The sequence below is a fragment of the Rhodnius prolixus genome, unplaced genomic scaffold (assembly GCF_049639745.1).
Source record: "Rhodnius prolixus isolate KJV_2025 unplaced genomic scaffold, Rpr scaffold_1, whole genome shotgun sequence".
In the NCBI taxonomy this organism is placed as follows: domain Eukaryota; kingdom Metazoa; phylum Arthropoda; class Insecta; order Hemiptera; family Reduviidae; genus Rhodnius; species Rhodnius prolixus.
In genome coordinates, this window is record NW_027411581.1 from 1,908,078 (window position 1) to 1,925,888 (window position 17,811).

At 36.4% G+C, this 17,811-nt stretch overlaps 3 protein-coding genes across 21 annotated transcripts in view; 2 read left to right on the forward strand and 1 right to left on the reverse strand.

Annotated features, from left to right (window-relative positions):
• gogo (thrombospondin-1 like protein golden goal) overlaps positions 1–17,811 on the reverse strand; it is a 499,603-nt gene that overhangs the window by 154,687 nt on the left and 327,105 nt on the right. The window lies entirely within an intron of this gene.
• On the forward strand, positions 8,076–16,161 carry LOC141452171 (uncharacterized). 2 transcript variants are annotated; one of them, XM_074124084.1, is made up of 3 exons: positions 8,076–8,367; positions 13,499–13,738; positions 15,034–16,161. In XM_074124084.1, exon 3 carries the CDS (start codon positions 15,073–15,075, stop codon positions 16,021–16,023), a length of 951 nt encoding a protein of 316 aa, XP_073980185.1. In that variant the 5' UTR covers positions 8,076–8,367; positions 13,499–13,738; positions 15,034–15,072; the 3' UTR covers positions 16,024–16,161. The 2 variants fall into 2 exon arrangements, with proteins under 2 accessions (XP_073980185.1, XP_073980196.1); XM_074124095.1 differs by having other exon boundaries at positions 13,515–13,738.
• LOC141452166 (uncharacterized) lies at positions 10,173–12,578 on the forward strand. The gene is made up of 2 exons (XM_074124071.1): positions 10,173–10,363; positions 11,414–12,578. The coding sequence occupies exon 2, from the start codon at positions 11,471–11,473 to the stop codon at positions 12,506–12,508; it is 1,038 nt and encodes a 345-aa protein (XP_073980172.1). The 5' UTR covers positions 10,173–10,363; positions 11,414–11,470; the 3' UTR covers positions 12,509–12,578.

Genomic DNA, 17,811 nt, shown 5'->3' on the forward strand with positions numbered 1-17,811 from the left:
AGTCGATCAACTTGATCTGCTCACTAAATTACGCGCCTCCTACAGTAAGTCCTAGGCGCCACGATAGCCGAGCGGTTAGAGGCTAGACCCGCAATGCTAAGATGTATTGCGGTACAAGGCTACATTCCCAGTCTACACCTTTAATGGTTAATATGAGAAATTTATAGTAAAGTATGTTTGCTAGTCGCCACGATAGCCGAGCGGTTAGAGGCTAGACCCGCAAAGCTAAGATGTGTTGCGGTACTAGGCTAAATTCCCAATTCTATACCTTTAATGGTTAATATGAGAAATTTATAGTAAAGTATGTTTGCTAGTCGCCTCCGACTGCGACACCTAATTTGGTAGTTGGACGTAAAGCCTGCCTGAAAAAATAGGCATTACTTTAGTTTACTATAATAAGTCCTAGGACCTGACTAAACCACATTTCCGGTCCAATATTGATGATATCACTACGATGCTATAACCCAAAAAAGGCTCCTCGGATGGAATTGTAAGGTTGCATACTCTTCAGCTTCTCCAAACACAAAAAAAAAACTCCTCAAGAGCTTCCAAGGGCCGCAGATGGATGCTCAGAACAGTTCCCATCCCTCTCCAGCAGTGAACTCCTGGAGAAAGTATCCTCGCTAGAGGTAACTACCGTTCTAATTAAACATATGGGAATAAATGTGAATGTATAAAATGATTAAAGAAACAATAAATGTTTTTACGAAATGCTGAATATAGTTCCCAAGATGGCCATATTTAGTTTACATTTATTGTGCTTATTAGTACTAACGGGTAATCCTATATAAATAAAGCAGCCTGACTAAGCACTAATCCGGGATCTACTGTAGATAATATTGAAACAAGGAACTACAGGCATGCAGATTGTCTTACAATACTAATTACAATATAGGTGCGCTATAATATAGTGTTGTTATAATATTGGATTATTATAATCCTTATCTCCATTAAGTGTATATTTTATTAAAATACAATAGATTTCCTTAAATGGCTAATGGCCAGACCCAAGGTTGGTTTTCCATTGATACAAAATCTAGCGTGAAAAAACTAGCACGACTCTTAGTAAACATGCCAATTTGCAGAAAATGGCTGAAGCACTAGAGTGGAGGGGGTTGATGGAGGAAGCTGAATATTGATTTTATGATTGGCTAATAATTGCGGCCAATCTGATTGAACGGTTTATGATTTAACTGATTATCCGAGGAAATCTATTTCCCAGAATTAAGGTAGGTTTTTCATTTTTTTTCACAATAGTGGCTGGCCATAATAACTAGCCTCTTATTTAAGGCAGGCTCTCTCACTAATAATAGTTATAATGTTAATTAAACATTCAGTATTAGAAGAAAATTTGTCATCAATAATGTTAGAGTGGGGGAACGAGGAGTGATCTGATTGGATTTAATATTAAATCATTACTGTAATTAATATCCAGTCTGTAAATTAATTAATCGAAGTGAAGGGAATCCAATAATATAATCATTAATTACAGTGATTATATAAATGTTTAAAGTGATTATATCTGCGGTGCGGCGGATATTAAGGTGGCAGTGCAGTCATTAAGTTGGATCATTAATAATGGTGAGTTTCCTGTTATTCGTCTAGAAGGGAGCTGTTCCGCGCGGTTTGTACTCGGATCAAATCCGGTGCCGCCTTGAAGAGAGCCTAGGCTATGGATTTAAAGTAGACCTTTCTTCCTAGTTCTCACATAAATCCTGAAGTAAAGCTTCGTACAGGAATTACCAAAAAAAAAAAAAAAAAAAAAGAAGAGGTCTTGCACATTGTCAGTGGTACTTTTATCTCATGTGGAGGAATAAAAACGCTAGACTTCCGTGACTCTCTCTGAACCGCCCAAAGTCGTGATCAGGACAGCTTCAGCCAGAAGTCCTACCACAGATCTATTCCAGACTAGTGTGGAACTGCTTTGGTGCTCCTGACAAGAATTAGTAGCTAAAATATCAAGATCTGTCCCTGGGAGTTTAACTTACTTCCATGCAGAGATAATTGATGGGTGCTATTTATTTAGGTCTAGGTAAACCTACAGCCAAATTCTAGCTAAGTCTATGATGCCATGCGAAGATGGATGTTCCAAAATGGACTTAGTCAAAACCATTTTTTTGAAGACCATCTTTCAGTAAGTAAAGCGAGCTAGAGAGTGCTTGAACTTCTCGAACATTTCTGTGAAGTTACAACTAATTTTGGAGGGGATGTTCCCTTTCTTGAAGGTGGAAGAGTTGATTGAACAGGATAGGAGCTGTTATCCTAATCCAGTGATGGCGAACCTTTTGAGCTCCCCTAACTTAACATATAGAAATACTCATAATTTTTTTAATATCTGCAACCGCAGTGAAAAAAAAAAATTTATTAAAAGTTTGCCAGATCCTTATTCCCAATAGATACCGTAATTTCTTCGAAGTACTCCACAAATCGCTAGTACTAATCAAAATTATATAATTTTTCTTTTCTCTGTCAATGCCTATCACCCAAAATGAGTTCGCGTGTCGGCTTCTGACTCACAGTCCTAATCTCTCCAGAACTCTCTTAAATTAGGGCCAAAAATTGAGACAGTGGACTCGCAAGTTTGAGGCACATGAGGCTCCCTCTCACTTTCCTGGGTTTCTATTAATTTGGAAGAGCTATCCTCAGTACTCAGATGGAGCTATAGAATGGATCAGTTACTGCTAGTCGCCACGATAGCCGTGCGGTTAGAGGCTAGACCCGCAAAGCTAAGATGTATTGCGGTACTAGGCTATATTCCCAGTCAATGACTTTTTTTTTTCTTTTTTTTTTTTTTGGCGCATCAACAGCTGAGGTCATTAGCGCCCGGAGCTTTTTCCAGTGCACTGCCGGCCTCCGGACAGTGTTCTCTCGTTACAGACAACACTGTCCATCACCGGACAGTGAGCTGTAAGAAGCTCCTAGGAAGAGAAAATCTAAGGGTCAGCTGCTGGATTCGAACCCGGGACCTCCGCGTGGGAGTCCAGTATGCTAACCTCATAGCTAATCCCTTCCCTTTAATGGTTAATATGAGAAATTTATAGTAAATTATGTTTGCTAGTCACCACTATAGCCGAGCGGTTAGAGACTAGACCCGCAAAGCTAAGATGTATTGCGGTACTAGGCTATATTCCCGGTCTATACCTTTAATGGTTAATATGAGAAATTTATAGTAAATTATGTTTGCTAGTCGCCACGGTAGCCGAGCAGTTAGTGCCTAGACCCGCAAAGCTAAGATGTATTGCGGTACTAGGCTATATTCCCTGGTCTATACCTTTATTGGTTAATATGAGAAATTTATAGTAAATTATGTTTGCTAGTCACCACTATAACCGAGCGGTTAGAGGCTAGACCCGCAAAGCAAAGATGTATTGCGGTACTAGGCTATATTCCCGGTCTATACCTTTAATGGTTAATATGAGAAATTTATAGTAAAGTATGTTTGCTAGTCACCACTATAACCGAGCGGTTAGAGGCTAGACCCGCAAAGCTAAGATGTATTGCGGTACTAGGCTATATTCCCGGTCTATACCTTTAATGGTTAATATGAGAAATTTATAGTAAAGTATGTTTGCTAGTCACCACTATAACCGAGCGGTTAGAGGCTAGACCCGCAAAGCTAAGATGTATTGCGGTACTAGGCTATATTCCCAGTCTATTACCTTTAATGGTCAATATGAGAAATTTATAGTAAAGTATGTTTGCTAGGCGCCACGATAGCCGAGCGGTTAGAGGCTAGACCCGCACATTTAAGATGTATTGCGGTACTAGGCTATATTCCCGGTCTATACCTTTAATGGTTAATATGAGTTTGTTATGAGAAAAACACTATTACGTATTAGCCCTTCAGGAAAAACGGAGTAAATATGCTTGACCTATAAGTACCATTTCTGTATAATCTACAGCCCTGTGGTCTTCAGAGTATAAGGGAAGGATTAATTTTTACCATTACATTTCCGGGTTAATACAATATCCACAGCCGGAAGTGCGTCACTATGCTTTGTGGGTATTTCTTATATCGGAGTTCCTTTCCAAACGACTTCCTGCGATTGTCTCTAAATTTAGTGAATAAATAACATATACATGCTAATCAAAATATTTATTAAATAAATTTTAGTAGTTTCTGTCATTTAGAGTTTTAATCTGTACTAAATATATATATTTTGGAACTAAAACTGCCACTTAGATTCTCGAGAATGTTAGAAGATGAACAATAACCCACTTGCAATTGTTCAAGAGATTAATTGTCTAAGTTAATTAATTCAGTGATAAGATAAGAGACTGCTTAAGATTACAATCGAAATCGAAAGTAATAAAAGAAAAACAACCATCAATAACAATAAAGAATTTATGAATTAAATAAAATACACCTGTTCAACTTGGATTGGTTAAAGGAAATCTGACCACCGGAAATCACTAAATTCCCAGATAGGGAGAGCGTTACAGGAAATGTCACTTAAGGAATTATTCTCACAAACCATCGAATTTACAGTTTTTTTAAGAGGCAAAACTTAATAAATTTTCGGTAATTCAGTAATTGTTTCTGACAGAATTTGCAATCGAAGGCGAAAGTAATAAGAGACAAAAAGTGTCAACACAAGTAATGAATTATTAATTAATTAAAATACACCTGTTCAACTAGAGAGGGTTAAACCGGAAATCACTAATTTCTTAGCCGCTTTAGGTGTTATTCTTGATTATTTTATCCGGCAAAATTTAATAAATTATCATGAAATAAATGATTCTTTCTGACAGAATTTGAATATTGTTGTCTCGACCAAAAGTTCACCGGATATCCTAAAACCAGCTGTAGAGTTATAGCTATCTCTGGCATTGAGTCTGTGTGTGTGTGTAAAACTAAAGTTTGGAGGGAATGTTCAGTTTTAGTAAACATTCAAAGTCTGAAAAAGTCGAGTGTTTATTATAATTATTTTTTGTTTTGTTTTAGTTTTAAAACGAACTTGGCGGAAATCAGGAAAAATATTCTGAAGGCAGAGGATCGGCTGATTATGTCGGCGGCCATATTGATACTGATCACACTCAGCCAGCTGATGTTGACTCAGTCAGCATCCATTTTGACTGAAGTAATAAATGATGTAACACTTTTGAAGAATCAATTGAATAATTTCATGACCTAAGATGGTAATACAACGGCAAATTCAGCAAGTGGTGAGTTTGTCCGTCCGCCAAAAGTGGTAGATACAACAATAATTAAAAATAAACTTCACGAATTACAAAATAATGTCACCAAATTGGCTGAGGCTATTTCTAATAAAAATCAAAATGTAGACGACATCAAAAATACGATTTCCTCAATGGAAAAACAAATAGAAGACCTAATCAAACAGAATGACAAGAAAGATCGGGAAATTACGCAAACTCTAGCGCAATTTCAAAATATATTATCAGATTTATTGGCTAAATACATAAATCTTCAACAAGAGTTCGCTAAATTACAATATGAAGAATTTTTGGGAGCAATTAAACATAAATTTTATAAATTTGCAGCTGTCAAATTTGTGAGTATGAAAAATGAGACTAGTGCTGAAAATTTGGTAGAAAGGGTTTACGAAGAAATAGGCGATTTACCCCCCATGTTGGAGTTTGCTGACCATGTGGATGATTTGGAAAGAAAATTTATAATTTACAGAGCTATTATCAATTCAAAAAGTTTTCTACATTGTCTAAGATGTAATGTTCTATTAACTAGCAAAAAATTGGTGGTAATTAGGAATAGCAACAAGATTACTGGAGAACAAAAGGAAATAGTTTCCAATACAATTGATCAGTTTAATATGACGAACACATTTAAAGACTGGATGAGCTACCCATTGGAGGATAATATACAAATTGTCAACTTTCTTGTGTATAAGTATTGCTTAGCAGGACGTCAATTGGTGTTCTCAGCTAAGCCAGGAATACAGGATTATTTTGGCTATTGCTATCCCATCCATTCTATTTATAACATTTTAACATCATAGCTAATCGCCATACCAATGCTAATACCTGATTATGCCTGGAAATAAGAGGCTTTTTTTAGATGTAAACAATGTATCTTACACGAGTGCAATTATGAAATGCAATAAATAATATATAATTTTTAATGGATTTCATTTCATTTCCTCACCTCAGTATTAAGATGAAGCGGAAACCCTTGATGGTACCATGTGTTTCTTGTTACGTCACAACAGTCGTTCACTTGCATCACCACTTAAATGAGAATCACTAATTAACTAGACCTAATTTACCAATTGCCATGACAAGAATCAGAGATTAAACTAACTCAATCTTCTCCCACTATATTTACCTCAGTATTAAGATCAAGCGGAAACACTTGATGGTACCATGTGTTTCTTGTTACGTCACAACAGTCGTTCAGTTGCACTACCACTTAAATGAGAATCACTAATTAACTAGACCTAGTTTACCAATTGCCATGATAACAATCAGAGAGTAAACTAACTCAATCTTCCCCTACTATATTTACCTCAGTATTAAGATCAAGCGGAAACACTTGTTGGTACCATGTGTTTCTTGTTACGTCACAACAGTCGTTCAGTTGCATCACCACTTAAATGAGAATCACTAATTAACTAGACCTAGTTTACCAATTGCCATGATAACAATCAGAGAGTAAACTAACTCAATCTTCTCCCACTATATTTACCTCAGTATTAAGATCAAGCGGAAACACTTATTGGTACCATGTGTTTCTTGTTACGTCACAACAGTCGTTCAGTTGCACTACCACTTAAATGAGAATCACTAATTAACTAGACCTAGTTTACCAATTGCCATGATAACAATCAGAGAGTAAACTAACTCAATCTTCCCCTACTATATTTACCTCTGTATTAAGATCAAGCGGAAACACTTGTTGGTACCATGTGTTTCTTGTTACGTCACAACAGTCGTTCAGTTGCATCACCACTTAAATGAGAATCACTAATTAACTAGACCTAGTTTACCAATTGCCATGATAACAATCAGAGAGTAAACTAACTCAATCTTCCCCTTCTATATTTACCTCAGTATTAAGATGAAGCGGAAACACTTGTTGGTACCATGTGTTTCTGTTATGTCACAACAGTCATTCAGTTGCATCATCAGTTAAACGAGAATCAGTTGAATCATTTCCGGAAAATAGAGAAAATAAACTCAGAAAATAGTTCTGTAAAGCCGCTCTACTGGTAAGTTTGACTTTCAGCTTTTTTCAAGAAAATCTGAAAAATCTACACACTTCAGATGCATTTTAAGGTTGAAGCATTCTACCAGTAACTGTAGCTGCAATACTACCAAGAGAGAATACCAAATTTGTGTGATCTACGACTAATGGCCGATTCCCGTACCCAGACCAATCCCTGAAGGGCTTCGTTTCCTGTTTAGGGAAACTTAAAAACACGTATTTTTAGTTCAAAACCAAATTTGAATTTTTGGAACCCGTTCTTTAGCGGAGGGGTTCCAAAAACCTTTACACAAGAACTGACAGGAGGTAAATAAACTGATCGCTGTGCCCCCTAGTGCCAGATATTTCAACACTTTATTACTATTTTCGTATTACTTTACCTCGAGAAGAGATGTTCCTACCCAGTAATGCCAACTGAACACGGGGATCTATCGATTAGCACCAATCTACACATTAATTAAGGATCGTTCTCTATTATTTATCATTCGTTCATTAATTACTTCACAGCTAGAGGTAGTACTATCGATAGATACATAAATATCGATATTGTGTTCTCATTGAAAGCATATTGGCTGTGAATACGACTATTAGGGCATCAACGGCTAATTTCAATATATACTTCTAGCGAATTATTGAGTTTTGCTGAGGTCTAACACAAACCCAATTATCAAAAACAATTTCTTTAATTTTTGGACTAAAAAACGGAAATTCGTGGAAAACACGAACTAAAAATAGAGACTAATCATTATTTCAAGGTCAATGATTCCATAGCGATCTTGCACATTCAGCTAGAGATTGGAAGGATGGTTTTGGTGGGGCGTTAATTACTCATTTATCTCACCATATTTATCTCTCTCTGTCCAACTACTCAGTAGTTATTAATTAGAATATTACTAATAGTAAGAGAAGTGGAGTCTACCCTCTCACATCATTCTGTCCGCAATCTGTGCGCGCGTACACTTTGACTTCTCTAGCGGAATCAACACCACCTGCAGGAGCTACCTGTATTACTAACATTCTGAAGTTTCCCTAAATCATTTCTCTCCAGAAATATCGATATTCTGAAGTATCTTCAAAAACTAAAAAGCGGTCGCAAGTCTATCTGTCCGTGTGAAAAATATTTTGAATTACAATTAAACGCAGGAGGTTGAAACCTTACATTTCATTTTGGCTCCCATTAGCAGGTACGTCCATAAGTAAACTAAAATAATTCCTATTTTCTCAGGCTGACTTTACTCCCAACTACCAAATTAGGTGCCGTGGACGGAGGCGACTAGCAAACAATACTTTACTATAAATTTCTCATATTAACCATTAAAGGTATAGACTGGGAATATAGCCTAGTACCGCAATACATCTTAGCTTTGCGGGTCTAGCCTCTAACCGCTCGACTATCGTGGCGACTAGCAACATACTTTACTATAAAGTTCTCATATTAACCATCAAAGGTATAGACTGGGAATATAGCCTAGTACCACAATACATCTTAGCTTTGCGGGTCTAGCCTCTAACCGCTCGGCTATCGTGGCGACTAGCAACATACTTTACTATAAAGTTCTCATATTAACCATCAAAGGTATAGACTGGGAATATAGCCTAGTACCACAATACATCTTAGCTTTGCGGGCCTCGCCTCTAACCGCTCGGCCATTCGTGGCGTTTAAGATCCGTCTCTAACTTCTGATCAGACCGTCCAAAAACGAATTAATATTTTACCACTTATCCTTTATTAATTATATCAAAAATTATTACTACGGATTACTTTACATTGTTACTTCATACATTGTACTCATGCTGGCCTACGGGGGAGGTTTTCAAACTTATTTAGACTATCGCCCTATTCTCTATCGCAGTTATTCTCTAGCGCCTCTAAAAGTGTTAACTTTATCACTCTAAAAATCATAATCGCAATCATTACTTCTGTTTAATTATAGCGTGCCATATGAGTCTTATCCTGTTTCTGAGTTCGAAGTTACAATTTAAATGAGCCTGTTCTAATGAGAGCAATAAAACGGAACTAACTAATTAACATGAAGCGGAAACACTTGTTGGTATCATGTGTTTCTTGTTACGTCACAATAGTCGTTCAGTTGCGTCACCACTTAAATGGGAATCACTAATTAACTAGACCTAATTTACCAATTGCCATGACAACAATCAGAGATTAAAATAACTCAATCTTCCCCCACTGTATTTACCTCGGGCACTACACTGAGGCGGTGATAAAGGTAAGTTCTTATCCTGAATGAGGGGCAGAAGTAGTCACAATTTGAGATCATTATTTTGTTCCAATCAATAAGTGAAGATAAGCCGATCTATAAAATCATTTTAGAAAATCTGCTGAGTATGAACAATTACTATGCGATGTTCGTTAAAACTGAATGAAGTAACTCTTACTTACTGCAGTAAGAGAAATTATTAGTTTATTACAATAATAGAAAATAAATCATTATTCTTTTACTTCGATTATCCACCGGAAGTACTAAATATGTGAGCGGATACACATAGTTGCCGCATCGAGTCAACTTACATCCGGAGATCTGGACTTTGTAAAGTCCCTTGAAAAGTTGTACAAATAAAGCTGCTGGAGTTTCTCACTGTCAGGTGATAATTAGTGTGGTCAGTAACGAGAGAACCCTATCCGGAAGCCGGCAGTGCTCGGAAAAAAGCTCGGGGCCTCTAATGACCTCAGATGCAGTAGCACCATAAATTGAGAAAGCTCAGGGACAATATTGTGACGTTATATGCAGTGTTACCATCGGCAGGACTGTTATCAACGAACCAAAATTCATTATGCACTTAGTTAATTCCCGCTATTATTGCAAATTGGAGGGAATTTGGTTCTTTTTAAAGTTTCTAAAAATCAAACTCAGGCCAATTCGTGAAGAAATACTTCTCATTTAAAGGAAGAACTCAGGAGACCCTAGAATTCTCGTGGTGAAGTTAGATTGCAATACTTGATCTTAAGAGGAAGTAGTGTTCTTTAAACAGCCCCAGATCGGAACTAACTATTGAGGAAAACAATAGCAGAAAATAGAGGCTGGTAATATTTCGTCATCTGTTAGATTATCAGCTGAACTCTCTGACCTGGTCACAAGATTCTGATGCAATAACAGACAGTGTTATTGCACAAAGCGCCGCGCCAACATCTCTGACCAATCACTCTCTGTAGGAAGAAAGGTAAGTGCGAATTTCCGTTTTACTTAACTTGATAGAACTTAACACCATATCTTGCCGATTAGTTATTATAGAGCTAAGAGCAGAATGCAGGGGAGGATAGAAAAACCGGCGGCTAGAATTTCCTTCCCATTTTCTTAAGAAAGCAACTTCTCTTGAAAGAAGAATGAATTTAGCTTTCGAGCGATTTGGTGGGTGCGACAAGAAAGTGGACAACATCTGCCCATCGGAAATGGAGATTAATTTCCGAATTATAGAGATTTCCTTTCAAACGATTTCCTCCAGAACTTGGTCTGCTTATTTTGTACCTCATGATCTAAAGCTTCAAGAAGGGAAAATTCTTCTCCCGGCACTTTCAGGGTTCCTTCCCCCCCCTATTTCATTGAGACACTTATTAGACCATCATCTTTTCGATAATGTGGTCATGTTCCGAAGTAGTATTGGGCGCCCCACAAAAATAAGACCATATCTAATTGAGCTTAACAGCTTTAATATGAAATGGATTGCAATTAGAAACTGGCTTGAAATGCATCTATAATTTAACTTTGATATTCGTTGAAAGCCTGAAAACTGTCGAATATACAATAAACATGAGAAAATCAAATATATTTTCTATCCTTTAATTGTATTTTATTAGAATTTAGGTTTAATTATTATAACAGTTTCTGAACAGGATTTTGGTTATCCCGTTTAGGCCAATATTTTACTAGTTGCTCCCATGTACATAGGCCGGAATAAAGTTATGTATTCAGACAGACACATGGACCGAATTTAGAAATACATTTTATCGTATTCATGGAGCTGAAGAAGTTATATATCCGGCGAAATCTCGACTGAATAGTTCGATCTCCCTCATTGCTCTCTCCGAGATTCTTTTAGCTCCCACAGAGCCAGTGGTGCCTCCATCCGGTGGGATCCACAGATCTCAGATTTTCCTTTGCATGAAGTTTCTTTTTATTTTTTTCGGTATTTATCTAAGAAGATTTGCCAAATTTTTCGCGCAAACTGTAGTTATAAGTGTTCACTTCTGATTCTGTTTTGATTTTTTTCTAGAAAGCGCTAAGTTGAACAATTTGTGCTCACAAGATCAGGAAGCTGGGATCACAGCTGATGATGGAGGCGATCCTAATGATGCTGCTGTTAATCGGCCAGTTCAGATTCAATATGGCAGCTTCCGATGTAATTGAAGTAAGAAATGAATTGAGATTATTGGCAAATGATATCAATAGTTTTGAGTTAGAACTGGAAGATAGCTATGCACCACCCAGTTTGAATCAACTACCAGCTGGTGTATTTCTACGTCCGCCAAAAGTAAATACAACAATCATTATAAAGAAACTTCATGAATTACAAGATGATGTTACCAAATTGACGCAGGATTTAACAAGTAATGATGAAAATGTAGACGCCATCAAAATCAGGATATCCGCATTGGAACAAGAATTAGAGAATCTAAAAAGACTCTATGACAACGAAAATCGTGAAGTTAAACAAACTTTAGCAAAATTTCAATCCAGTTTTTCAGAGATGCTGGGAAATTATACTCGTGTTCTTGCACAAAATCAAATTCGTGAACAACAGCTGGCTAAAGTAAAATTAGAACTAGACTACATAGAATTTATAGAAGCTATAAAACATAAATACTATCAACTCGCTGCTGTTAAATTTATTGCCATAAAGAATGAAAGTAAAGCTACAGAATTGATAAGAAAAGTTTATAGACAATTGGATAATGTAGACTGTCTGTTAAATTTTGCTGATAATCTAAATAATATGAATAAAACATTGTTAGTTTATAGAACATTGTCTCAAATTTTGTACAGCTTCGATTTAATAGGATTTTGTAAATTATTTAAAATCCGGATGAAACTTTATTATGATATAAAAGGTAATAAAGTGTCTGATGATTCGCTGAAAGCTGCGAAGAAATTGTTATGGTATATTGATGAGCAAATGGAAGTGCAGTCATATTTCTTGACTATTTTGTATCGACAGGATTTAATTGTTAAAATTAAATTGCAAAATAGTTTATACATGCCTGCTAGTTATGTATATAGTGTATCCAATCGGTATATTGATCTTTTAGAGTACAGGAGATCGGGTAGAAGGACTGCTGTGCTCTCTTGTTATTCGATCGCCTGTAGGTAGATTGATCTTATGTATCGATATATAATATTTAGTGCATTGTATAATGGGATGAATAAAATAATGAATTACAGCATTTGCTAAGAACTATTCCCTTTTCTTTTTCTTGTTTGAAACTGTTAAATAGTGGTTCGATCCCTGGAAGGAACTAGTCCAGCCACTTCTTCAGGGATACTGGAGACGCTGGGAGTATCCCAGGCTATCAACTTGGGGAACAATCAATACTGTAATCACTATTACACAAAGAATGTATTACAGCATGCTAATCTATAGGCAAACTGTAACCACAAAAGTCTATCAATACTGCCACTGCAACAACTGGGCGATAGTCCGACCGCTTTTAGGCACCATTCCGATGTCAAGCAAGTGCCTATTTCAGGCCAATTAAGAAAACTCCTAACAATTACTTGTCCCAACGAATTTTTTAGCTTTTCTTTCATGGCCAGCAATATTAATAACTTTATATCTCCTTTTAGCAATTCTCTGCCTAGTACTGCAATACATCTTAGCATTTGCGGGTCTAGCCTCTAACCGCTCGGCTAGCGTGGCGACTAGCAAACATACTTTACATTGAATTTCTCATATTAACCTTTAAAGGTATAGACTAGGAATATAGCCTAGTACCGCAATACATCTTAGCATTGCGGGTCTAGCCTCTAACCGCTCGGCTAGCGTGGCGACTAGCAGACATACTTTACACTGAATTTCTCATATTGTCCATTAAAGGTATAGACTAGGAATATAGCCTAGTACCGCAATACATCTTAGCTTTGCGGGTCTAGCCTCTAACCGCTCGACTATCGTGGCGCCTTTCGGGGCATCAGTGGCTATTATCATCACAAACTTTCTGCAAATTATTGAGTATTGCTGAGCTCTCCCCCCCCCCAAAAAAACAATTGAGTGAAAATCATTTCATTTATTTTTGGAGTAAAAAACGGATATAGCGATTGTTGATAACCTGAACTGAAAGTAGAGACTAATAATTTTTTCAAGGTCAATGGTTTTGCAGCGATCTTGCATAATCAGCTTCTGGGGGTGAAGTGGTGGGCCATTATCTCAAGATATTTATCTCAATGGTTGATAACAAAAGTTAGATTGGTGGGGTCCATCCACTTAATCGCTCCTACAACATTCTGACCAGAATCTGTGTACGTGCGTGCAGGTGTGCCACTTTGACATCTCTAGAAGAATCAACACCACCTACTGGAGTTACCTTACTACCACAAACTGCGGGTAAGTATTACCAACATTACAAAGTTTGTATAATTCTTTTCTCTCTAGAAATATCGATATCCGGAGGTATTTTCTAAAACGAAAGTGTTTCTAATTCTATCTGTCTCTGTGTATAATATTTAGACAAACGAATGAACGCAGGAAGTTGAAAACTTACATTTCTCTTTGGCTCCCACCAGCAGATCCGTCTCTTACTGACCTGATCAGACAGTCCAAATCGGAAGTAACTCTTTTTTAAATAGATTATCCAATTATTCTCTGTAATTACCTCGAAAACTATTACAACGGATTATTTGACATTGTTACTTCACACATTGTACTCACGTTGGCCCACATCCTTTATTTGCCAAATTTTTTATGAGAAAAACACTATTATTAACCCTTCTAGAAAAACGGAGTAATCATGCTTGCCCTAAAAGTACCATTTCTGTATAATGTACAGCCCTGTGGTCTTCAGAGTATAAAGGAAGGATTAATGTGTCATTACATTTCCGGGTTAATACAAATATCCACAGCCGGAAGTGCACCACTACGCTGTGTGGGTATTTCCTATATCGGAATTCCTTTCTAAACTACTTCCGGCCATTGTCACAAAATTTCGTGTATAAATAACATATATATGCTAATCAAACTTTTATAATAAATTTATAATAAATTTTCGTAATTTCTGTCATTTAGAGATTTAATCTGTATTAAATAAATATATTTTGGAACTAAAACTGCCACATACTCGTAGACACTCGAGAATGTTAGGAGGTGAATAATAACCCACTTGCGATTGTTCAAGACATTAATTGTCTAAGTTAATTAAGTCAGTGATATGGTAAGAGGCTGCTTAAGATTACAATCGAAATCGAAAGTAATAAAAGACAACTATCAATACCGATAAAGATTTATTTAATTAAATAAAATACACCTGTTCAACTTGGATTGGTTAAAGGAAATCTGACCACCGGAAATCAATAAATTCCTAGGTAGGTAGAGTATAGGAACTAATGTTACTTAAGGAATTATTCTCAGAAACCATCGAATTTACAGTTTTTTTAAGAGGCAAAACTTAATAAATTTTTGGTAATTCAGTGATTGTTTCTGACAGAATTCAAATATTGTTGTCTCGACCAAAAACAATCACCGGATATCATAAAACCAGCTGTGTAGCTACAGCGATCTCTGGCATTGAGTCTGTGGGGGTGTAAACCTAAAGTTTGGAGGATACATTCAATTTTAGTAAACATACAGAGTCTGAAAATATCGAGTGTAATTCATACTATATTTTTTTTTTTTTTTTTTTTTAGATTTATAACGAACTTCGCGGAAAAGAGGATCAGCTGATTATGTCGGCGGCCATTTTGATACTGATCACACTCAGCCAGCTGATGTTGACTTCGTCAGCTTCCATTTTGACTGAAGTAATAAATGATGTAACACTTTTGAAGAATGAACTGAATACGTTCATGGCCCAAGATGGTAATACAACGGAAATATCAGCAAGTGGTGAGTTTGTCCGTCCACCAAAAGTAGATACAACAATAATTAAAAATAAACTCCACGAATTACAAAATGACGTCACCAAATTGGCCGAGGCTATTCTAAATAAAAATCAAAATGTAGACGACATTAAAAATAGAATTTCCACAATAGAAAAACAAATAGAAGATCTAAGCAAACTGTATGACGACAAAGATCGAGAAATAACGCAAACATTAGAGAAATTTCAAAAAATTTTAACAGATCTATTGGCTAAATATAACAATGTACAATATGAAGAATTTTTGGAAGCCATTAAAAATAGATATTATCAATTAGCAGCTGTCAAATTAGCGGCTATGAAAGATGAGACTAGTGCCATAAATTGGATTCAAAGGGTTTACGATGAAATAGGCGATTTACCACCCATGTTGGAATTAGCTGACCATGTGAATGATATGGAAATAAAAGTGTTAATTTACGAAACTATTGTCCATTCATATAGTTTTCAACATTGTCTAAACTGTAATGTTCTATTGACTTGTAACAAATTTTGGAAACTCTTGGCTAGCAACGTGTTTACTGGGGAGTTAAAGGAAAGATTTACAAGTACATATTCTTTTTTTTATTCAGAGATAGTGAGAAAGAACCATGTTGGATTCTGTTGGCGTCCTTCAGTGAAGAAAAATCCAGAATTTGTCAAGAATCTTGTGGAGAGACATTGCTTATCAAGAAAGCAAAGAGGATCTAAGCCAGGAATACAGGATTATTCAGGCTATTGCTATCCCGTCGATTCTATTTATAACAATTTTCAGTAGATCATTATTTGCAAAACGCCATACCAATGCAAATAGCTGATTATGCCAGTAAATAAAAGGCTTTGTTTAGATGTAAATAATGTATCTTACACACGCGCAATTTTGAAATTTAATAAATAATATATAATTTTTATTACATTTCTGTTCATTTCCTCACCTCAGAATTAACCTGATGCTTGTTGGTACCATGTGTTTCTTGTTACGTCACAACAGTCGTTCAGTTGCATCACCACTTAAATGAGAATCACTAATTATCTAGACCTAGTTTACCAATTGCCATGACAACAATCAGAGATTAAACTAACTCAATCTTCCCCCACTATATTTACCTCAGTATTAAGATGAAGCGGAAACACTTGTTGGTACCATGTGTTTCTGTTACGTTACAACAGTCGTTCAGTTGCATCACCACTTATATGAGAATCACTAATAAACTAGACCTAGTTTACCAATTGCCAAGACATCAATCAGGGATTAAACTAACTCAATCTTCCCCCACTATATTTACCTCAGTATTAAGATGAAGCGGATACACTTGTTGGTACCATGTGTTTCTGTTACATTACAACAGTCGCTCAGTTGCATCACCACATAAATGAGAATCACTAATTATCTAGACCTAGTTTACCAATTGTCATGACAACAATCAGAGATTAAACTAACTCAATCTTCCCCCACTATATTTACCTCAGTATTAAGATGAAGCGGAAAAACTTGTTGGTACCATGTGTTTCTTGTTACGTCACAACAGTCGTTCAGTTGCATCACCACTTATATGAGAATCACTAATTATCTAGACCTAGTTTACCAATTGCCATGACAACAATCAGAGATTAAACTAACTCAATCTTCCCCCACTATATTTACCTCAGTATTAAGATGAAGCGGAAACACTTGTTGGTACCATGTGTTTCTGTTACGTTACAACAGTCGTTCAGTTGCATCACCACTTATATGAGAATCACTAATAAACTAGACCTAGTTTACCAATTGCCATGACATCAATCAGAGATTAAACTAACTCAATCTTCCCCCACTATATTTACCTCAGTATTAAGATGAAGCGGAAACACTTGTTGGTACCATGTGTTTCTGTTACGTTACAACAGTCGTTCAGTTGCATCACCACTTATATGAGAATCACTAATAAACTAGACCTAGTTTACCAATTGCCATGACATCAATCAGAGATTAAACTAACTCAATCTTCCCCCACTATATTTACCTCAGTATTAAGATGAAGCGGAAACACTTGTTGGTACCATGTGTTTCTGTTACATTACAACAGTCGCTCAGTTGCATCACCACATAAATGAGAATCACTAATTATCTAGACCTAGTTTACCAATTGCCATTACAACAATCAGAGATTAAACTAACTCAATCTTCCCCCACTATATTTACCTCAGTATTAAGATGAAGCGGAAATACTTGGTGGTACCATGTGTTTCTGTTACGTTACAACAGTCGTTCAGTTGCATCACCACATAAATGAGAATCACTAATTATCTAGACCTAGTTTACCAATTGTCATGACAACAATCAGAGATTAAACTAACTCAATCTTCCCCCACTATATTTACCTCAGTATTAAGATGAAGCGGAAATACTTGGTGGTACCATGTGTTTCTGTTACGTTACAACAGTCGTTCAGTTGCATCACCACTTATATGAGAATCACTAATAAACTAGACCTAGTTTACCAATTGCCATGACATCAATCAGAGATTAAACTAACTCAATCTTCCCCCACTATATTTACCTCAGTATTAAGATGAAGCGGAAACA